Source organism: Triturus cristatus, chromosome 10, assembly GCF_964204655.1.
Source record: "Triturus cristatus chromosome 10, aTriCri1.1, whole genome shotgun sequence".
In the NCBI taxonomy this organism is placed as follows: Eukaryota; Metazoa; Chordata; class Amphibia; order Caudata; family Salamandridae; genus Triturus; species Triturus cristatus.
This window is the reverse complement of record NC_140593.1, coordinates 322,303,358-322,326,901: the sequence shown is the minus strand read 5'-3', so window position 1 is coordinate 322,326,901 and position 23,544 is coordinate 322,303,358. Positions and strand designations below refer to the sequence as shown.

At 43.6% G+C, this 23,544-nt stretch overlaps 1 protein-coding gene across 4 annotated transcripts in view; it reads left to right on the top strand.

Moving 5' to 3' along the window:
* TRDMT1 (tRNA aspartic acid methyltransferase 1) overlaps positions 1 to 23,544 on the top strand; it is a 203,036-nt gene that overhangs the window by 95,868 nt on the left and 83,624 nt on the right. For all 4 annotated transcript variants that reach the window (XM_085631510.1, XM_085631512.1, XM_085631513.1 and 1 more), the window contains exons 4-5: positions 4,660 to 4,731; positions 22,021 to 22,086. In XM_085631510.1, the coding sequence (XP_085487636.1) occupies positions 4,660 to 4,731; positions 22,021 to 22,086 (138 nt within the window). The remainder of the gene's footprint in view (positions 1 to 4,659; positions 4,732 to 22,020; positions 22,087 to 23,544) is intronic.

The window sequence follows — 23,544 nt, the reverse complement described above, 5'->3', positions numbered from 1 at the left end:
CTTATAAGCAGTCATGCCCCCGCTATAGCGTGTGTGTGCACCGATCACCAGCAGCCCATACTTCTGCACAATTTCCCCCGGAGCCAGCTGGTTCCACTAATGTGGCCGATTACCCTGGTTTGCAGAGCGGGAGAGGGCTGGTCACCTTGCGCTGATCTCCGGCGGGGCAGCTCTCTCCTTCACCGGCGTTCCTCCGGTTTCTGACGAAGCTCGGCCCACTGTGCACGAGCGTGAGGCAGCCCCAGTTGCTAGGGGACGCCTCGCTCTTCCAACGACGTGACGCGGCTCTGCCTGGACGAGCCCCTCGGTTGCTGGGAAACCCTCTGCACTTGAACCAATCCCAGCACGTCTCAGTGGTGACGTTTCCCTGCCTCCGGGCCAGCGGCGGTGAATGCCAATCCAGAGCACTCGCGTCCCCCGGGCCGGCGGCGGTGATCAAGAAATGCCCGCAAATGGAAGAGATCGGCAATGCAGGCGAGACCACGGCGGTGATCCCAAAATGCTCGCAAATCAAAGAGATCGGCAATGCAGGCAAAACGGTGGCAGGTGGAGATAAAGTACCGGCCCTCCGTATCTCACGCTGGGCAAAATAATTACCATGCACGTCAGGCAGGCTGCACGAAGAGCCTCAGCGGTGTCCTGGGGTCACTCAGGTCAGCCCAGAGACAGCAGGGACAGCGGAGTACAATGTAGGGCGAGTTTTGTCAGAGTCATTGAGCAATCTTTAATGTTCCTGAGTTTGAACAGGAGGCCAGCTCTTTCCAGGCCCTTGGAGATAGATGGACTTCAGAGGGGGCAAAGTGCACAGCTCCTCTTCAAGCAAGGGGAACACAGCACACAGCAGACTGTCCCTTGGTCCACTTCCTCAGCAATCACAGCAGCTGCAGGTCAGCTCCCAGACACTCAGCAATGGCAGCACTTTTCCTCAGTCTTCCTGGCTGTTCTTCTTTGGCAGGGATTCCTTCTTGATCACAAAGTTTTTCCTTTTCCTAATCTGATTTTACAGGGGTCTCAGTTCTACTTTTATACACCAAAAGTATTTGTTCTTTCTGTGTGAGGAGTCCTGGACCCAGTCCAAACCAGTTCTGGGTGCACTCTGCCAGGGCACATCTTCTTCCTTAGTGAGTGTGGGCCAGGGCCATCAGACGCACCGCAGGAGGTGGAGCCAGCATTGTGCCAGACAGGCACAGCCCTATTCAGACCCAGGTGCTACTCCTCCCCATCACTCTACATGCAAATGGGTCTATTCAGCCTACTGCTGACTCACCCAGTCTCCTGGAGCCACCCCCAGCCCCTGTCACTCACAAACCAGACAGTGAATCCACAAACAGGCAGAGGCTCACAGAAAGGCTGAACAAGAAAATAGCCACTTTCTAAAAGGGCTATTTCCAAACTTAGAATTTAAAAACCATCTTCACTAAAAGATGTGTTATTAAATTCTGAGTTCAGGGATACCAGATTCCATATGTCTATCTTGCCATTATGGGAAGATATGCAGGTAAACATGTTACACAGCATTCCCCATGTTAGACTATGGGCAAGATAGCCTTTCAAAAGTGAAAAACGAAATTAGCAGTATTTCACTATCAGGACATGTTACCCACACTAGTACATGTCCTACCTTTCACATACACTGCACCCTGCCCAGAGGGGTACCTTGGGCCTGCCTTAAGGGTGTCCAATGTGTAAGAAAAGGGAAGGGTCAGGCCTGGCAAGTGAGTACACTGGCCAGGACAACATGGCAGTTCACAGACTTCGCAGGCACTGCAATGGCAGGCCTGAGACACCATTTTAGGACTACTCCTGTGGGTGGCACAATCAGTGCTGCAGACCCACTAGTAGCATTTTAATCACCAGCCCTGGCACACTCAGTGCACTTTACTAGGGACCTACTGGTAAAACAAATATGCCAATCATGGATAACCAATCACAGTAATAATTTAACCAGGGAGCACTTGCACTTTGGCACTGATCAGCAGTGGCAAAGTGCCCAAAGCATCTAAACCAGCAGAACAAAATCCATCACAGTGTCCAAAATGTAGGAGGTAGAGGCAAAACGTCAGGGGAAACCACGCCAAGGATGCCAGGTCTAACAGCCGTATAGTGGAGTAGTGTCTTAGCGTGGCATAGAGTGGAGCAGATTGTCGGTGGGTAGAGTTTAATGGAGGAGAGTGAAGTATTGAGTGGAGTGTCGTAGAGTGGCATTTTGTATAGTGGAGTAGAGTGTCCTAGAGTGAAGTGGTGTAAAGTACAGTGGGGGTGCAGAGTAGATTGGCATTGAGTGCAGTGGTGTAGAATGCATTGGTTTTGAGTAAAGTGATTTACAGTGCATTGGCATAGATTGCGGTGACATAGAGTAAAGTGCAGTGGTGTAGAGACGGGCATTGTGGAGTAGAGTGGCGAAGAGGGGAGTAGTGCAGCGTAGAGTGGAGTGGCATAGAGTGGCGTGGCACTTTGTGAGTTCGCTCTATTATAAAACGGGGTGAGAACTGCGCATTCTGGAGGGTATCTTTAAGCCATGTCAGTAGGAACTGTCCTGGGTCTGGCCCTTCCACCCCGTCCGGAAATCCAATGAAGGCGAGGTTATTCTGGCCGGCCCTGTTTTCTACATCATCCACCCTCCATGTCACCTCTTTCATTGCGGCCGACAACCCTGTGACTTCCTTCCGCATAGTGTGAGACACATCCTCCACTTCTGCAATACGATTTTCTGCTAGAGTCACTCTCTCTGAGATCTTGCGCAAGTCCTGGTGCAGCAGTGACACCTCTGATCGCACCTCGGCCATCTTTCCCTCCAGAGCCTCTCTGAAGGCCTGTATCACTTGTAGTACGGCTGTATTGTCTGGCACAGGTGTGTCTTCTCCCTCTGCTCCAGTAATTGTGGGTATCACTTTTGCATAACGGTCCATCTTCCCCTGTTTTGTCAGTTTGGGGTCTTTATCTTTCGCCATCGCTTTAGCTGCTGACCAGGTCTCTTCCCAGACTCTATATGCTTTATTAGTGAATCTCTTTTGCGGGGATCGGCATTTGGCTCTTGCTTGCTTCACATCTGAGTGGGGATGCTGCAGCCTCTTCGCACTATTCAGTTGCCTTTTCTTCTCTAGCTTACGTCCTTCCCTCACTGCCTAAGGTGTTTTTGTTTTGTGTAGAGGGTTCTGCTCACCCTCGACCGTGGCCTGGTACCTGTTGCAGCAGTGACCCTCAGGTAGGTCTATGGCCTTGCCTGTGGCTGTCTATCTGGGGCGCTCCCCGGGTGCTCCCATGTGGCTCCGGAGTCGCCTCTCAGCTTCCCTGAAGGGGGATCTCAGTCTCTTCTTTTTTGGGGTGATGTTTAAGGAGGGGGGGTTGGGCGAGATGGATGCCTGATAAACGTCACCAATCCTTGGGGGATCATTTATGTCCGGTCGTCCTCCTCACTTGAATTTCCCCGTTGTTAGCTTTCCCCTTCCTCCCCCTCGCAGGGTTCAGCGGCCACCACCATCGGAGACGCAGCTACAGCCAATGGCCTCCCGCCACTTCTTTGCCTCTCCTCGGCGGCCCGTGGCACATCTCATTTACGGGCACTCAATCAGTGCCTCTCTCTGCTGGCCTCATTTGCGATGATTCACAGTGGTTCCCGGGACCGCCGCAGTCGAGCACGCTCTCAGTTCACGGGCCCCCGCACCTCGCCAGCCTCTGTAGACCTGGGTACTGGCTGCTTGGAGTCCTCGCTCACAATTTCTGAAGTCCACTGACCACCTGGGCAGCCGCGTTTCTCTTCTTCCGGTCCCTTTAATAAATGCTTTTCCTACCCTGGCTTGTTGAATTCCCTCTGCCGCTAGGGGGCTCCCACACCGTCTTTCCGCCTCACTCTGGGTTTGTTAGGGTTTCTCTCGTCTTCCCGTCTCCCTCAGTCAGCCACCTTCTGCGCAGGCGGCACTTTGCCTATCTCAGCAGGTTTCCGGGATGGTCACAACCGGGAGAACCACACTTGTTTCAGTCCCAGAGGGTACGTTCGGCTCCGCTGCTCCCCCGCCAAAGTATAAATTCCGGGGAGCAGACGGTCACTTCGCAGCGGTGCTTTAATCTTCTCCGTCTCATCAGCCGGAATCAGCGCCCGTGACTTGCTGCCATCTTGGGCTGCTATGCTGGTTTTCAGCAGCTTTTGGAGGCTTTCTTGTGGTGAAACTTCCTTCTCGACCCTTCTAGTGTAGCCTTTGTGGGTCGAGGGACATAGAGCTCCCCTCTGGGTCGTTTGATGGCTTCACAAAGGCAGGATTATTTACAGGATTAGCTCGGGCTGACAGAGCTGCTGGACGACGCGGCTACTCAGCCATGTTGCTGGCCATGCCCCTCAAGCTTTTATTTTTAAGCATTTTATAGAGACACAGTCCAACCATTCAAGATTTTCAATACACCAGTTTGCCGCTATCTGAGATTGATGGTAAGCAATCTTTTTCTCCGGAGAACTGTTCAATTTTCATTCATTTGACTAGCCCAAAATCATTATTTATGCCACAACATTGCTGACTTGATAATTTGCAATTTGTGTTAGTGTGATAACCTGCCATCAGGCACTAACTTAGAGTTTGCAAAGTATTTTACAAAAAGTGTTCACTGCAATATTGTTGCTAATTTTAAGAAGATTCAAAAGAACATGTCTCTTTACTTTTTATATAGAATTGGTTTACAAGGTGATGTGTTGGATCCAAGGGCCAAAAGCTTTCTTTATATCCTTGACATCCTTCCCAGGTACAGTATGTCCTCCTAGATATTTTTGGCAATTGTTTGAAAGCGTTTTTGCCCTGTCATTGTATGTGAATTATTCAAGAAAAAAATGTGATCCTTCAACTTTTACAGTTTTCAGTTCCAAATTTTCTATAGCTTTTAGTGGTCCAAATATGAATTTAACAATAGTCACTGTCAAGTTGTCAAATGATCCATCTTTTTCAGCCCTGTAATGCTTTTCTGTTTTTGTTTTTAACCACTTTTATTGAAATTGTGAGCATATTAAAGATCGTACTGTCCAGATCAGCATGGGTTAGCAACAAACTGTCAGGACAGTCCTATACAGCTGTAAACTTACTGGGTAAAATACTCATACAAACTGAAGTGGATACAAATCAAAGGCGAGAAAGTACCAGTGTGTGGTACCTCAGAACAACAGTAATAACATCCTAAGATTTATAATGTGAACTCGCCTGAAGGGTACCTAACATATTATCCCCATCGAAATGCACTCAGAAACACAGCATAGGAAGGGATAGGATAGCAGGAGGGGGAGGAAGGAATATCCAGTAATGATGGGAAGTGTGGTCGGATCAGTAGTGGCAGATCTGGGATAATCACTATCGGAGTGAGAGTAATGTATGGTTGCATGCTATTCATGGTGGTTTAGTTTTTTGTGGGTACTTGTCAAAAGAATCCCAATGTTGTCTTGCGCTTGGTGTATTGTGTAGCTTTCTGTACACTATGATATCTGCGCTTCTAGTGGAACATAGCGTATTCCACCATTTGTTGAAAGGAACTTCAAAAGTTGACTTCCACTCTAATTGTATCGTATTGACACCCAGCATCAACATCAGTTATAATAAGAGTAGGTCATGTTCAGGAATGTCAATGGTGTGTAGGTGGGCTGCAGTTCCCAATGTCACCATCAAGAATTCGGTAAACTGTATCTTAAACATATCTTCAATCGTATGCTGAAGATTGAGTCATCTTACAAGTGCTCAAAAGAACATACATCTTGATGGCATTGCTGACAGCTGTACGTTGAGCTGTGCCCCAATTTGTGTAGTTTGGATGGAGCCCATTATGTCTTATGTATCGTCCAAAATCTAGATTGGGCTAGTGCCGTGGTAATTTTTGCCATAAAAGGAGAGGGCCAAATTGTACTCCATGTTGCATCTGTACAGTGGGAGGCATGTGCCGTTGGGATATGTTACAGCCATTTCTTTTTTAGATTTTTAAGTAAGTGCTTTCTAGCAAGTTTGTGTAATTTATAGAGGCGTGACACTGAGTGGCCTAATTTCTGAAAGTTAACCAGTAGCCCTGGAAGGTCAGGGGAGTGAGGTCTTGGTAGTTTACTGATGGCGCTCATAAGTCTCAAGAAACTATAAGATTCTATAAGGGGGAGATTTTATTGGGCACTTAGGGCAGCAAAGAGGGTTAGATTGAGGACCGCACCTAGATCCCCAATGATATTTATGCCCTTGTTTGCCCACAACTCCCAGAACACCTACCTCCCATCTAGTTTGATCCTGTGATTGTGCCATAAGGAGGCCAGAGTTGACTCAAATAGACATTTACTCAATAGTTTTTACGTAATAGTGTGGAAATCCTCTCTAGTAGTGTGGGTTGAGAATGATCCATTGGTAGTTTTGCAAGACCCCGACTGGAGAGAGTAGAGCCAAGGGGTGGGGATGAACTAACCAAGATTCAATCTGAAGCCATGGTGGAGAGGGAACATCTGCGTCCCTGAACCACCATTAACGGTGGGATGTTAAGAAAGCCTGTTGATATCTTGGGAAACCAGGCAGGTTAAGTCCATCCGTGGTCTTATTCTGCTTCAACATGTTTCCGGAGATTCTAGCCCACTTACACTTCCAAAGGAAATCCGAGAGGGTAATAGGGACATACTCGTAAGGAAATTGGCCAATGTTGCTACCATCATTTTAATCGTATCTGTCCGACCCCACCAAGTAATGTGCTTGGAGGACCATGTGTTTAGTAGATCTTTAATTTTGGACATGTTTTGTTTTTGTTGATCATGAGGGGATATTCAGATCTTTGCCTCAGGTTGCCATTTCAAGCCCCAGTTACCCAATATTGGAGACGTGCAGTGGAAGTTTAGTGGGAAGACCTCGGTCTTGGTTCTTTTGAGCGAATAACATGAAACCTGAGAAAATCTCTCCATCTCATACATGATGTGAGGAATGGCCATGTCTGCTTCTTCCATTATTATTTGCACTTCATTGCATTTGCAGCAAATAACTGTCTTCCTGAGTGGAAGTAAACACCCTCAATGTTGCTATTGTGCTTAAGAGAGGATAGAAGTGGCTCAATCACCAACAGAAACAAAAGTGGAGATAGCGGGTAGCCTTGTCGAGTACCTTGGGCTAACAGGAATGATTTAGAGAGATGGCTGTTGACTCTAACCTTTGCCACTGGACTCGAGTACAGTGCCAATACCATACAAGTAAAAAGCTTCTCTTAGCTGATATTATTGCAAGGCGGCCCGCAGGAAAGTCCAAGACACCTTGTTAAAGGTTTTTTCTGTTTCAAGAGCTAAGTCGCCTGCTGGGGATTTTGCATAGCGTGCCTTATTTTGAGCACAACAGAGTACTCTGGTGTTGTCTGCAGCAAGCCTGGCTTTCAGGAGTCTAGTTGTGGAGGCAGCAATACGTTTTAGTATAACCCTCTTTAATCTCCGTGCAAGGACTTAAGCATATAGGTTACAATCAATATTGATTAGAGAAATTGGCCTGAAGTTCTTAACATCCAAGGGATCCTTCCCCTCCTTGGGAATGACTACTATTGTAGCCTCAGATGCAGAGCCTGTATAGCATCCTGAGAAATCATGATCCTGAAAAACTGATTTGATAAAATTTGGACGAGTAGCCATTGGGGCCAGGGGCATTTCCTGCCCTGATGCATTGAATGGCGGAGACAATCTCCTCTCTTTCAATCAGACCATTAATAAAAGTTTGGTCCTCTTGGGAAACCTGAGGGGAGGGCACATGAGCTCCGGGCATCAGGGCTCACCATTTTGCTGGGTGTATACAGGCTAGCGTAAAAAGTGTGAAATACTTCCAGAATGTCTTTGGGGGGGGGGTGGAGTAAGAGCTTCCCCGGCGTTATTCTTAATAACAGAAGTAATGGCCCTATTTTTGAAATATTTCAAGTTTGGTTATAATCAAATTGCAAGTTGCGTAATTTTGGAACCACCTCCAAGCCAACATTGTGTCTAATGGACTTACTGATGTTCTTATTTCCAAATCTATATCCGTCAGATGTGTATTCATGTCCTTATTTTTGGTCGAGACAAGATTTATTAATGTCTCTCTAAGGGATGGATTTATGACATTCCATCTGATACTTGCAGAGGTGTCCTCCAGTGCATTTTCCCTTAAAAATTGAATAATCGCAGTAGTGATTCTGTCCCTAGTGTTGTCATCCTCCAGGAGGGCATCATTAAGGTGCCATTGTTTGGGAGGGGTAGTGGAGTTGTCAAGGTCAACATGTAGTCGTGGTCGGAGATTATTATTGGCTTAATCTTGGGATTTTGGGTCATATAGTCAATCCTGGATAGAAAGTTGTGTGAAGAGGAGTAAAATCTATAATCACTGCTTGATGGGTTAAATAACCTCCAGACATGGAACAGATAGCTGTTCTTACAGCAAAGTTTCTTTGGGTTATGGGACCTGCTACCCAAGAATTTGTGTTTTGACAGTCTATTGAAGGTCCCGTCCATCGGTAAATTAAAATCCCTGTTCAGATGATACCCATTTTTCAGGGAGCTCCAAAAGTTATTATCTAATTCCTTGCAAAAATCCACTGAGTTATCATTCGGGGCATAGACATTCATGATAGCAAATTCCTTGTCCTTCCTTTTAACCCTAGTGATAAGCTAACCGCCATAATGATCATGGATGTGAAATAAAACATTGACTTCAGATTTCATAGAGATTAATCTGATTCTTCTTTTGTTTACTGCTGGGGAAAATAATGATTCGGCAACCCAGTAACAGTAGAATTTGGCATTTCTGTTGGATTCAATAAGTCTCTCCTCTAAAAGAATTATGTCCCCCTTCAATTTGCTACAATGGTCTGCGATCTTTTCACGTTTGAAGGATGAGCAAGTGCACCCGTGACAATTCAGTTTCTCTGGGAAAAGTAGGATGACTGCCAATAATGTGGGAGCCAATATAAGTAGGTAGGAATCGCATAACGATCCTGCGAAAGAGAACTGTATACAGTAGGGAAGGTAGAGATGAAGGCTAAACAAGGGAAAAAGAGAAGGGGAAGAGGGGACAATAGAAACAGAAGAGAAAAAAAATCAAAATAGTCCGACAACCCCAACCCACCCAGCACCCCTCCATAGAAATGCAGAAGAGCCGCTTTTCTCCACCCATCTTCAAATGGGAGAGAGGTAGGCCATGAACAGGCCAAGCCCAAGTAGCACAGGTCTGAGCTCTATCCCATTGTTGTATAGATTGGCCCCGCCCAACTCTGAATGCTTGTAGCATAAGGCATGCATGCAAAATTAACATTGAACGCTACCCAGGTAGGGTAATCCACCTAATCACAACATAATTACTAACGTATAGGGCAAGTGCAAAAAGAATTGCCCCAGAATTATCGTATCCTAAGCTTACTGGATGTGGGGGAGAAGGTCTTCGCCAAAATATTGCTAGGGGTAGTGAAGTCCTGGGCAGAACAGCATAATCTGATACCAATAGAACAAGGGGGGTTTATAGAAGGGCACTAGACTGTTGATCACTGCCTTAGTTTATGGGCATTGGCAAAAAAGGCAATAGAAGTGCGCGGCAGCTTGTTTTGCTGTTTTGTCGATTTCCGAGCCGCATTTGATTTGGTAGATCGTAGTACACTGTGGAGTATGTTGGTAAAGCTCGGAATCAACAAAGCAGTTTTTTTTTTTACTAATCCAGGAAATGCATTCAAAGAATTGGGCTAGAGTAATCTTGGATGATCTTGGAACATTATCTAAGAAGATTCAGATAATGAATGGCCTGAGGCAGGGCTGTGTTTTAGCCCCTTTGTTATTTTCTCTGTTTTTATCTGACCTGCCAATTACATTGAGCAAAGCAGGAGGTCTAAGCCCTACAATGGGGGGAACCCATATACCATGTCTGCTATACGCGGATGATTTAGTGATAACAGACATGACAGAGTTAGGCTTACAAAAAAAAACTGGATACCTTTTATGAATACTGTAAAAAGAAAAGCCTTACGGTTAATTTAGAAAAGACCAAAATAATTATATTTTGAAAAAGAAAAAGCTCCTTTTACTGGAAACTGGGGGATGTTAGAATTGAAGAAGTAGATAAATATAAATATTTGGGTATGTGGTTTGATAGCAAGTTAAATTGGAAAGACCACATACAGGCATTAAAAGCGAGGTCCCTTTCTACAGTCTGGGATCTTAAACAATTTAAACAGAAGTATGGAGGCCCATCGTTGCAACCGACACTATCGGCTTTTAATGCATTGGCCCGACCAAAATTTCAGTATGATGTCGAGGTTTTATTCATGGGGGGTAAATCAGAGTGGAACTTAGAGAAGGGGAAATGTGTGAAGCAGCTTCTCGCTCTCCCATCGACAACTATGTTACAGGCTGTGCGAGTTGAATGTCACCTTACAGCGTGGAACTAGCGGGGAATGCAAGCGACATTTAACTTATGAAAAAGAATGAATGGAGAAGGCCCCCCCAAAATAGCATACCGTTGTAAGAAAGAAATAGAGACCAGTGATCTTAACTGGGCGGTCCAAGCAAGGAATAAACTAGACAAATTATGTGCTAAACTTACCCTAGAGTGAGACCAATGGAAATCAGGGCAGCAGATCCGTATGCGGGAGTTACGGGTCATTGTTAATGTGAAGTCCCGAGAAGAAGATTTATATTACTTGAAGAGCAAATAGTCTACCCGGTTTCTGATAAACGGATGGGCCAATGATCATATCTTCCCCTAACCTAAAGCTCAGAAATGCAATATTGAAATTTAGAGTCTGCCTGAATCCATGTAACATCGATTGGAAGATAAAATCACTTATGTTGAATGACGAAGGTCTGTGCTCCTGTAGCCTACAAGTAAAATGTAGTAGTCAACATATCTTGTTGGATTGTTTGTGGTTTTTAGAAGAACGCCAAAAAAATGTAAAACCTATTTTTATTGTTTATAAAAGTTTCAGTACGGACCAAGCACTTAGCTTATTGATAAATATGTGATTTTTAAATGTGGCAAGTGCAATAGACAGATTTTTAATTGCAATACAGGAATCATTGAAGGAAATGATATAGGTTAAAATGAACACATGGTAGAAATTCGATCTTACCCATGATCTGTGGATTATTCGAGATTCTGTATAAATGTATAGCTAATGTATTAGCAATTCATTGCTGCTTTGGCGAAGAACTAAGAGTTTTATATATGTGGGTCCCCCATTGTATATTTTAGTAGGTTTTTAGTGTGTATTATATTGTCTTATGGTGAAACTGTTGGGATAAATCATATTTTAATTTGTTATGTACTACGTTTTATGGCTAAATATGCCAAATAAAAATATTCAAAAGTGAAGTGAACTTGGTGCAATACGCAAACTGTGTGCATTTAAGATTTCACCATAGAGGAACCTAAAGGAGAAGATCAGTGTAAACATCGTAAAGCATAACAAGTTTAGTATAATGAGGTGTGAAGTTACTGGAAGAGGTCAAGGAGGCTCCAATTGTCGCAACCTCAGGTGACCATGGCTGTTTCAGTCACACAATCTATGAAGGTTTGTAGATCCGCTGGTGTTGTGAAGAACATCAGTTTGCTTTTGAATAGGATACAGAATTTGCCTGGGCCCGCAAAGGCGAAAGAAATGGAGAGGTCTCGCAGCAGTTGGCGGAGGGCCAGAAATCCTTTCATGATAGCAATATTTTCTTTGAAGAAGTCCTGCGCAATGGATATTTTGGCTCATTCTAGTGGACATACTGGTTTTCCTTATGTGAGCCAGGATCTTTCCATATGATGATAGCGCAGTGGACGGAAGATCATTGTCCTTGGTCGTATCAATGTGATGAACGAGGTGCTGGGACGGGTACCTTGAAGGAATCCTGTGTGCTCTTTCTATTTCGAAGTCTTTCTCAAAGGTGAGGCCAAGGGAGCGTGGACTCCATGATTCTAGAAATTCTGCACATGAGTAAGCGCTGCACTCCACATTTTTCAGTAGGCCAAAGATGCATAGGTTGTCCCAATAATTGTGATCCTCCAGTTCCGATAATTCCCTCACTATTGTTATCATCATCTGAATTGTAATTTCTGATTGTTTTTGCTCCGACGTGTTGGAGTCTTCCAAAGCACTGAATCGTGATTCAGCTTCTGTAAATCTATTGGCAAGGCCCTTGAAGCTGTGGCGGATGGCCTGTAGTTCACGGTTCATAGCATCAGTAATGGTTTTGGTTTCTTGCTCAAGATCGTGTAGTGCACCCAAACGTAATATGGCATTGATGCTTGAGGACATATCTACTCTGGGTTTGATTGGCAAATCTGGTAGAGGAGGTTCTGCTTTGGCATGTTTTAGTTTGACTTTACCATCTTTGGTCTACTTGAGGCCCTTAGCCTCTTTGTGTCTATGTTCTGCCATCTCAAAACCACTGAGTGTTATAGTGATCGTTTATTATTTTTTGGGGGGATCCGTTGAGTTTATATCAATGCATATCAATTTCAGGGACAAAGCAAATGCGCCAACCACCAGTCAGCTTAAAGAAACTGTGGTTATTGTCCTCAATGAAATTGCAGGGCTCAATGTGTTCTGCCGTGGTCATATCAGGTCCAACCCCACATAGGAGACTTGTGATTAGGATATGAACTGGAGGCAGCTGGGTTGGGAGGAGAATCCGTACACCAAGAGTCAAGAAGCAAGTAAGTAGTCAGGGCAAGCTTGTGGTGGCCACTGGTTGCTGATGAAGCGCAAATGCACTGTGGTTGCGCCATGAGGTGGTAGCATGCCCCACCTGAAATCTGTGTGTTCTCGTCTCGCCTCTGGGCCCCCGAACTACTGTGGTCTCGATAGCGATTGTGTCGGTCCAAACAGCCACTCCATCCCTATGTGAGTCTGCAATGGTTGCCAAACATGGTGCATGAGATTGAAAAAAGCATGGTAGTTGCCACAGTTACACTCCCTGGAAGACTTGTCAAGTGGGAGTGGGTAGAGTGAAGCCTCCCAGCCCCTGGAACCAAGGGAAGTTATATGAGAGAGGCAAACATGTACTTAGCTGAAAGAGGCAGACTCAATTATCGGAGCATTGTGATCTGAGGACAGTCTGGCGCTATGGCGTTTGCATATCCCCAGGCAGGGCGGCAGTCCGAATGGGTCAGTTTAGTGGACCACGGGTCCCTGTGTCTCCATGTTGTTTGCAAAAGAGGCAAACATGTACTTAGCTGATAAAGGTAGACTCAAAAATCAGAGCATTGTGATCTGAAGACAGTCTGGTGCTATGTCGGTTGCATACCCCCAGATGAGGCGGCAGTGCATTTAGTGGACCGCAGACCCCTGTGTCTCCGTGTTGTTTGCCGATATGTCCATGTGGTCCCAATGCTCTGACTGGGACAAGTATGAACCGATGGCGGCCTCCATCTTGAATTCGTCCCGGAGGCCGGGTGGGTAAAAAAAGTGCTGAAAGCCGGTACATGCTGGGTTTTGCTTGCTGGAGTGCTGGGCAACACACTTGGCATTCTGCTCTTAACGTCCTGTGGCTCATGTTGGGCACCCAATGTACAGGGATAGAGAGTGGAGCCGACAAGCTGGGCGGCCATCACACTTGAGTGCAAGCAGCACTCCGATGCTCTTCTGTTTTTTAAACTGTTTCATAGGGACAGGCACATATTCATTGATAATACTGTAGAGACCTTTTCTGATTTGCTGATGTTCAATTCACTGAGTGAATGCTAACTATTTCTAACTGAAACTCAATGAAGTACATTTCCAGTTTTTGAAATATAAAACAAATTGTTTTCAGAACAGTGACTGACTTCATGCTTTTTCCATGAAACAACAGATCATTTTCAGTCAGTTTTTAGTTTTTCTTTTTTCTCGATATTGCCTATATGATCAGACTTGCGGATCCAGACCCCATACACTTGCTATGTCTTTGTTCTCTGAATCCCGCAAAAGCCTCAGGTCATCATTAAGAGTGACCTGGTAATCTTATTGGGGCCATTATCAGGACTTACCGGCCTCGTCGAAATTCCAAGATTTGTGGGAACACTATGGATCTCTTTTATTTCACTGAGATTTCTGCTGCTAAAACCAGATAAAATCGGCATGTGAAACATCTGGACAAAAACGAGGAATTACAATGGGAATTATACCTAAAAGTACTAATAACTTCAAGAATTTCCTCATCTCTCAGAAGACCACAGGGCCCGCCTTGTGCTGTGCAATTGCCCTCTTCCAACTGGAGTTACATTATGTCCTTTATCAATAACGCCAGCAGCATTGGGTGAAGGTAATGGCCACAAACCTGGGTACATTGTAATGGGGCTTTCAGTGTTACATGTGAGAGTTTTGTTTTGCTACCATGATTATCTATATGAGATTTTAAGGGTGAGAATGCTGGTTTGAATCTAGGGCTTCTAATTTTCAACATACAAGAAAAATGTACCTCAGCAGCGTAGGCCTGGACATTACACTAGTAGATAGACACTAGTAGATATATATATATAAAAAAGGTCTGATGTAATTAAGCTCCTTTTAAATATCCGTTGGGCTTCTAGTTTTCAGTTAGAAGAGGCTGTATTTTGAAAAGTGCTGCTCTGAGTGCCTCTTCCATATCCCATTTGTATAATTCCTTTTCAATTTTAGCCATGAAAAATTCAGAGACATGCAGCTCCCCCAAATTTCCATTGAGGATTGACACCTAATTTCCACTGCTACTCCAGCAAAGGATCCTGCTCCCAGCTTGGGCATCTTTATCTGAGATGCCAGGCATCACAGAATGCTTGCATTAAAACCATTGATTTGACAGAGCTATCTTAAGCATTATGATATGAGCTGTAGAACAGAACCAACGTAAATCAAAGGCGTAATCATCGTTTACTCGTTCTTGAAAAAATATTACACTTTGATGCTAATCAATTTTCTTAAAGCTGAATCTGCAAAAGGCAGCGGTTTTACTCATTATTGGCAAGCACAAAAACCGATGCAATCCTTCACTTAAAGATCATGCCATTTTGTCTTTATTTCATCAGTATGTCTCCTCTCTATTTCCAGTCCGCCCACACCACTGCTATTAAAGGATGTGTTTGACCAAAATAGTTACTTCTGCCATCTTGGGAGTCATTTGTTCTTCCTCTTAAAAATAAGACAAATTTCCTTTATATTTAATCATCTTTCTCAGTCTTCTACCAATCATATCAAAGCTGTCTGTCTGCATGAAGACACAATTGCAGGCATTTTTAAGATCCAGTGGCACCTTTGATTTATGCCACTCTTGCATTTGTCTATGATACAGGGTGCAAATTGCTTTTTAGCAACATAATGTGCTTTTTTGGCATCAGAAGACAGAGGTTTCCTCTCTCCTCCATCGATTCTACTTTTAATAATTTTTCAGAGTGTTGGTATTAATGATTTTGTCCACACCTCCATTCAGGGACGTGAGTATCCAATAGAGCATTGATGCATTTTAGATCTTTTCTTACTGGATTCAGAGAACAGATACAGATCAATGGTTTCACCTCTACTCTTTTTTCCACTCACGTGTTAAGAGCCTGATGGATCCCCTCTATCCCATTTGCGCTTCATCAGTTATCTTTTCTCTTATTTTTATACTCTGGAAGTCCCAGGTTAAATTGTATTCACAGATGGAAGAGACAAAACTGTGTTCAATTGACCAGCTTGCACTAAACCATTTCAAAATATGAACTTATATCTGCATTTAATTTGAATCCACAAACCCTTGGTTTTTCTTCTCATTCATCAGGGTAAAAACATGCATTTGGTTATTGATATCCCCAATAAAGAGATCCTTTACTCTTCTGTTCTACTTAAGATTGAACCTCATGCTACCTGGAGCATTCCATCTGAAAGTTGGAATCACATTTGTATTCAGGATCTACTAATGGCTTTTATGTGGTATTCTGCAGTCTCTGCACTATAACGTTTGACTTCTGTTGGTAGGTGCTTTAATCAACTCTCATAACGATTCTGTAAACTTCTTGCATGCTGGTTTCTTCCAATGTGCTGTTTTTTTTTAAAAAAAGAAAGCCCTCTATAGTTGAAGACTTAATGTTTTTAGTGACACATTTACTTCAAATTATAGATGAAAGTGTTTCTTGGTAGATATGCACACTAACATGCTACACCTATGCCATCAGCATTCTGCTCATTTTAAAACTGGAAATTCTGAAGGAGCTAGGTATCTCGGGAATGGACCTCTGCCTGTCCTGAGGGCAGTTGACCTGTGGATGCTGAGGGATCAACATAAATGTAACTCGTCCAAAACAGAGATCCTACCTTGTTGAGAATGGAAACACTGTCAGACTATGACTATCTACTCTGGGAGCGTAGCATATCACTGGCTTCGGAAATGGGCACTTTTTGTATTTCAGTATTTCACTGGTTGGCCAAGTCACAAGAAACATATATTTCCCCAAGGCAACTCTACAGCAACTTTTCTAGCTTTTAGGTTTCCTGCAGAAGTTTCAGGCCGAGTTGTTGCTCACCCTGTTCTTCCTTGACTGCAGAAACTGGCTATCCCCAAGTGTTTCATTTTTTTACTACATCTTCTTTCATGTGACCTCATCCCACCTGCTCCCCAAGCACTATACTGGCATCAATGGCCAGTTATTCGGCCTTAATAAAAACCTTCTGCATCACCCAGAAGACTAATTAAGGCAGGACCAGTCCTTCATCCAAGTAAAGCTCAAATATATAATCACAGAAGGAAATTCTCTACTCAAGATTAGCACCCAATCTGACCATCCCTCCATTTAATAAGTAACTATTAGCCAAGGTAAGAGAAATGAAGATTGCCTGGATACACGAAGGCCTTGAAGACTTGGCTTTCCTCAAGATGATTAAAAGATGAACAGACTGTGCCACTTGCAATCACTAAGAGGCAATGATCAATAGAGAATGTGTGATTATCGCCTTCAAAAACTGCAACAAATCACCTTCAGCGAGTAGGCGCAACCACATGTGCAACTGTCTGTCACTTCCCACTGCACAACAGCATACCTAAGCACAAGTACACAATTCTAGAAACACTATATGAACAGCCTTTGACTTGTGTGCATGATACCAAAGCAAAGATAGTCTTAAATGTGGTTTTCTGGGTTTCAGTAAATATGGTGCCAATTTAATTGGAACATATGGTGTTATATATAGTCATACATAGAGAAGGGGAGCCAGGCATCAAGTCATGTGTATTTATATTTCATCTAAGGCAACATATGGAATATTAAGAAAGTGCAGAGAGCTCAATGCTCACTGAAGTCCTGAAAAAATTTAAAATAATCACCACATATCTGAATGTCTGAAGTGCATATAAAGTCTGTTCAACAAGCAGTCCGTAATTTATACATTGCTTCAGTGTATTATAACACTATGGATCTCAGTGAATAAACATCAAAGTTAAAATGTATTAAAGCTGAAGAAAATAGGTCTAATCAAGATTTAGGGGCTCATTGGCCGTCGGTGGCGATCGTTACGCCATCGAAATGAGAATTATCCACCGGCATGCTATGATGGCGGTGGGTATCTCGGCAGACAGAAAGTCCGTCTGCCGCTTTTCCACCAGTGGCAATCGTTACGATTGCCTGCTGGGCAGAGCTAGGCCACTTATATGTTGGCAGTGCCTAGCAGGCACCGCCCGTCATATTAGGATGAGGGTGAATGATAGGCCTTTCCATGGCGGCGATGCCGCCATGGAAAGGCTGGCGAGGATTGGCTTTGGGGCTTTGGGGGTCCGTTGCAGTCTCCCTCAGGGGGTGATGGGGTGGGGGTGTGCACGGGGGTACCCATGGTACCCCCTGCAGTTCCCTGCACCAAGTGGCAGACACCGCGTGGTGCTTGCCACATGGTGCAGGGAAATGCTGTGCATGCCCTTTTACCATTGCGGATGGTGCTGCAGCCAGCAGCACCGTCCACAATGGTAAAAGGCCAGGATGCGCCCGCCAGTATGGTGGGCGCATCCTAATTGGGCTGGTGGGACCGCCGCACGTCTGGCGGGCGGTCCCATCCCCGTTATCACTCCGCCCGCCATCATAATGAGCCCCTAAGTACTGTCTGGTATAAAGGTGGAAAAAAGTAGCTAGTTGAATGTAACTACATGGCATGGTCATGATCCCAGTGGAGACAAATACCTTAGGTAATATTTATATCAATGAACGCAGTCTTGTGCGAGAAGGGCGTCACATACTGGGACATGACTATCTATGTAAATACTTGAATCCTGAAAAACGGGTACCACCAGAAGTAAAGGACGTGCTAGAGGACCATTGCAAGACCCTGAGAGACACAATAGGAAGCCATCTAGTTAGGATGACCCGTCAATGCCAGGAGCTCAAACCCTACATTTAGCATGTGTGCTTAGACATTAATTAAGTGGACTATTAAAGGCACCATTTTTAGTGAATCCCAGCGAGGTTATCAATGTTACCCAGGTTCTGGGTCGGGACAAGGGGCTGAAACATTTCCTTCTACTACCGAAAACAATGGCATGTTGCATTCTCACACGTCCTCTCCGTCCATACACTAGCACTTTATACGCCTAAGCCTCCTATATTTTACTCCTTTTGCTTCATTACATGGAAGGGTCTAGTGGTGCAAGCACAATAAGTACTTTTCTGGTCCTCAAGCTTTACATCAAAACACAACCACATAGATCACAGCACAGACACATACTCCTTCATCCAAGCAGGCCCTCAGAGTAGGGGGTGCTATATAAATGCGAATAAAATACAATATAATTTGGCTAAATTTCAGCAGAATGTTATGTTTGTAGGAGACCTTGTCATTGTGTTCAAAATGACCGCTGGTTTGTGACAGGCACACCTGATTGCATCTAAGAAAGTGGCAATAGGCATAGAAACCAGCAGCAGTCTCCAATTCTGTCAGAATAAACTGCTCCTTGTTAGGTCCTCTTTATCTCAGATTACTCCCAAGTCTTATGTATCTGCTATCAAAGCGTTCATCATAGTTTTTAAGCTAAGGGTAGCGTGAGTGGTCCTAAAAGCCAGACACCCTACCGATGGGCCACCGGCATGGCCAGGTGTTGCCTCGGGTAGAACCTCGAATCAGAGTAGACCCAGCCAAGCTCATTAGAGGTGGGAAGTGTGAGTAGTGGACCTGGGACATGAGTTTCCTCTCCTTCATGTTTTTCGAACAACAGCCATCAGGCACTGGCTGACAAGGGAATGCTTCCCCATACTTGCAGGTGGAGATCGCCATCACCAGCAAATGGGGCACATCCCATCCCCCTCCTAAGTTAAATTGGGTCGTGCCTTGTTACACTGGGAAGAAGCTGAAGGCATGGCACTTCACAGAGAAGAGGCCTGTATTCTCCGCAGACGCCGTTTAGCCAGGAAATGGGATGAACTGTGGCTGCCCCTCGTGTCCCCCAAAAACGAGGGAATCCCTTTGTCCTAACAGACACCCGAACACTACTTGTCTGCTTAAATCCACTCTACCCTGCATTCCCCTACCTATCTGACTTGATTGCTTAAGAGTAATCTTATTTTCCAGCATACCATTGGGCAGCGAAATCTGTCCAGATCCCCCCTGGCGGCTCAGGGCCTTTGTGCCTAAGTACGCCACTCACACCAGCTGCCTCTAAGTATCCCTGCATCCTACTAAATTTTCATTAGTTGGTGTTTTGTTCCTTTGCAATCAGTTTACTACCTAATCTATATTACTGCTTTCTATACTGTTAATTCAGTTCCATCAACTAGATTTCATTACCAAGAAAAACCATACACCCTGAGTCAAGTGAGAAATCATTCAACTGCAACAGTTTAAAAAAGTAAATGCAACACCTATTGCATTGCAAATGCTTGTTTGTAAAAATGCCCATGCAGCGCTTTAACTTTAATATTGGCGGCGCCCCTTTCTTTAGACGAGGCTTGTCTAAAGAAAGGGGTGTGGTCGCCATTAAAGTGAAAGCGTGATATGGGTCGCTTTTACAAAGAAAAACATTTGTTTGTGAAGTTAACAATTAAATGCTTTTTTTTTTATGTAAAAGCACCCCATGCGTCACTTTTACTTCAATGGCGACCCCTCCCCTTTCCTTAGACTCGGCTTGTTTAAGGAAAGGGGCGTGGCCGCCATTAAAGTTTAAGTGTGGCATGGGGCAGTTTTAAAAAAAAAAGTTTAGTAAATAGTCAAAAAAACAAAATACATGCACCCGCTTATGGCGCAGCAAATGAAGCAGAGGCACAGCCGCCACTTTCAGCATGGCATGCCGCGCCAAGTAAAAACAATTATATAAAGTGTTGCGAAAGAGCGTTTCCTGCCTGCAACAGCAGGCAGGTGAAAGCCATTAAACTAAATACTGCTCAGAGGCTGTAATTAAAGCTTACCATGAAACAACACAAGTAAAAGGGGTTGTCTTCGTGGTAGGTTACAATATGAGACAAGGTAGTACTAAGGAGAGGCTACTAAGCCTATTGACCAATGAAAAGCCACAGTTTTCCAAAGGACGATGACACAAGCGAGTGAAAAATATGGGTGGGGAATGGGTGGAGCCTCAAGTCCATACTCCAATAAAGCATGCCTCTCAGAGCAGCACATGGGCTGCCAAGGCTTGACCTAAAAATTATTTAGAAAAAAAGGTTCTTCTTACAGTGTTAGCAGGACCTTGTATGTGCTACCATGAGATTTTTTCTTTAACCTTAAGCAGACAAAAAGGGTCTTCAGCTGTATCAGTGGGCCTTTAACCATTGCCTTCTACCCCTCTAAAATAGTTTAGTATCAAGACGTAGAGATTATCTGAATACAAATGTAACCCGTGTTCCTTTTATATTACCAAATGCACTCCCTCTGAAATGCGCTGACTTCCTGATAAGGAAGGCTAGCAAAGAAAAGCCATTTTTCTAGGGGTATCTGTCTCTCACTTTCGGTGGTCTGGTCTGAGCAGCAATCCTAACTTTCCTGAGAATATGCATAGGGTGTGCATTGCGACAACACAGTAAGCTATAACAGTTAAAAGAAAGTATGAACCACGCTGTGCTAAAATACACATTTTTGGACTAAATGAGTAGAACTAAAAGAGTAGCAATGTAGGAAGCCATCATATATCCAGAAAATCTATTATTTACTTGCACTTTCTAGTGTAAGACTTGTTCTAGATGCTCTAAGCATTTTAATGGTTGCAAATGCTGCAATTCGGCATTTTAAACCGTTCAAATCCTTTCACCTCTGTGCCAAACCCATTTTAGAAGTTGGAGAAGTTTTTCTGGCCTCTGAAATATGATTATGAATGGATACTGATTTGGTGTCAGAAGGGCCATGTTGTAGGTGTCCCTAGCAAATAACAAATTGGAATCATGTGTATCAATGTTTTATGAGCAGAATCCAGTCTAAAACATTGACATTTTACTAACACTTCAGGGGAGGTGGCAACCCATGCAGAGATTGGAAGGGGTCCATTTTGAACACCTTCCCTTTTATGAATGTTTATAAAAAAAGTTTTGGGGGGAGTAGTCCTTGGTCCATGAGACCATTGCCAAATCTGAAATAAAATAAAAAATCTTCTTTTTAATTGCAGCCCATTTTCATCTAAGGAAAAAGGATTGAATAAAAAAAAACTTTATTTAAAATGCGATCACAGGCATTGTGTGATGCTGACTCCCGCAGGCCACATCCCTGTGATGGCATCAAATCGCAGTGAGTCACAATCTGCGACCTACCTCATAAATGTTGATGAAGTTGATCATATCATGAAGCACTATGATTTAGAATTTTGTTAGCCAACCTATTATTTTATATTTCATACATCAAGCCTGATATTCTGCTGAATGCTTGTGAATCTCAAAAATGCAAAATGTACATTAATTTTAGATTAGCCATAGTTTTGTCTATCAGCCTTTCTGCACGTAAATAGGCTATGTTTGTGGTATATATTTTTAATTGGACATTGTGTCGTTTGTGTTTTTTATTTGTTGACTTTAGATATGAATTGCCTGTTAGTGAATATGTTTTGATTTTTAGTTGTAATTGTAAAGTGGATGTAACTGTAAGGTTAAAGACTACAAAACAAACAGAAATTCATAATTGACAGACATTGTTGACTATTTGTCAATGCATATTTTTCTTCAGACTTCTGAAACGGCCAAAGTACATCCTTTTGGAAAATGTCAAAGGTTTTGAAGCTTCTTCTGCCAGGTACTGTGCATTTTATTTTGATAATACTCTATACTTTTATATAGCTTTAAAGTAAAAGTGCTGGGAGCATGTAAACACAAAATTAAACATTTGTGACATAATTAGATCGATGATGATAAAGTTATGAAAATATAACTAAAAATCACTCAGAGGAGATTTCTGCTATAAGAAAAAGAAAATGGTTATCTATTGATGTAGAGCTTTAAGGAATTGCTGTGTACACAGTCAGGTTTTGTAGAGCTTACAAGAACGCAGCAAGATTTGCAAATAGATGCACACGATTGCACAAGTGCAAACGTGTGTATGTGCATCTTTTGAAAACATACCAAAATACACGAGGTTTCTAAATTGCAATAGAGAATTACTCAGGATTGGCGGGCTAGGCTTTTATAGCACAACTAATATTCTTACTGGGTTTCATGGCTCTGTGACCACATGGTTGAGGAATTCCTAAAGCTAGAAACAGTAAACGTCCATTCTGGCGTCACTAAGGCATGCGTAAGCAGTATGGACCGTAAAAAAAATGAAGGTGTAGGGTTTAGTGTACCTGCTGCCCATCTCTTTGGACAGCAGAAAAGACACCACCACCAGTTTAGCCACAGCAGCCATATTCCCTTTTTAAAGTTGTCCCCACTGTTTGTGGGTGCCTTAAGCCAAAACTGTCCGCGTTGCTACATCAGGAGGTCCTTCTGTGGAAAAAAAACATGCTGTCTGGTCTGCGGTTTATTGACGGCGTGGTAGGCTTAACGGTACCTTTTGTTTTTCCAAAGTGGAAGGTTGCTTTAGGAAATAGAAAAGAAGTATCTTCTATGTGCTGGAAGATTTTTCCCAGCAGGTGGGGGACATTTATTTCCTGTTCCAGTCAGAAAAAAGTTGCCAAGAGCAGGGTCTATCCTAAACAGGATGGCTTTTGTGATATCTTTCTCTCTAATTGCGCTGCAGTGAGAGTGCTACTTACAGCAGATCCAGTGGTGGATCCTTCATCTAAAACACAGAGTTACTGCTCTAAATGAGGAATGGAAACTGAAGGTTGAGCCAATGGGGTATCCATAACTTTTTAGTCAATGTGTTTTTACTACTCACCCCTAAATGATCACCTAAATTTCACCTTCGATATCTTAAAATATATTGTCCTCCTAACCAGAGTAGAAATCCATTTTGGAAAACTGCATTTACGCAAGGAACAGAACATGTTCGTACAGATATCATTTACTTGGTTGAGCCCTGAGTAACCTTTGTCACACCACAGCCGCATTCCACATTTGCAGTTGCACATAAGTTGGGGTGTAAGCACAGGTTGATATTAGTTCATTTTCTCAGCTTTGAACATTTGATCGGTTCACTATTTGATATGCTCAAGTCCTGCTTGTCCTTACATTACTGTAATTGTTTAGTCCCCACAGTGCAAACTGATGTTTAGAAATTACATCAAGTCCTCAATCCAGGAGGCTAGGATAA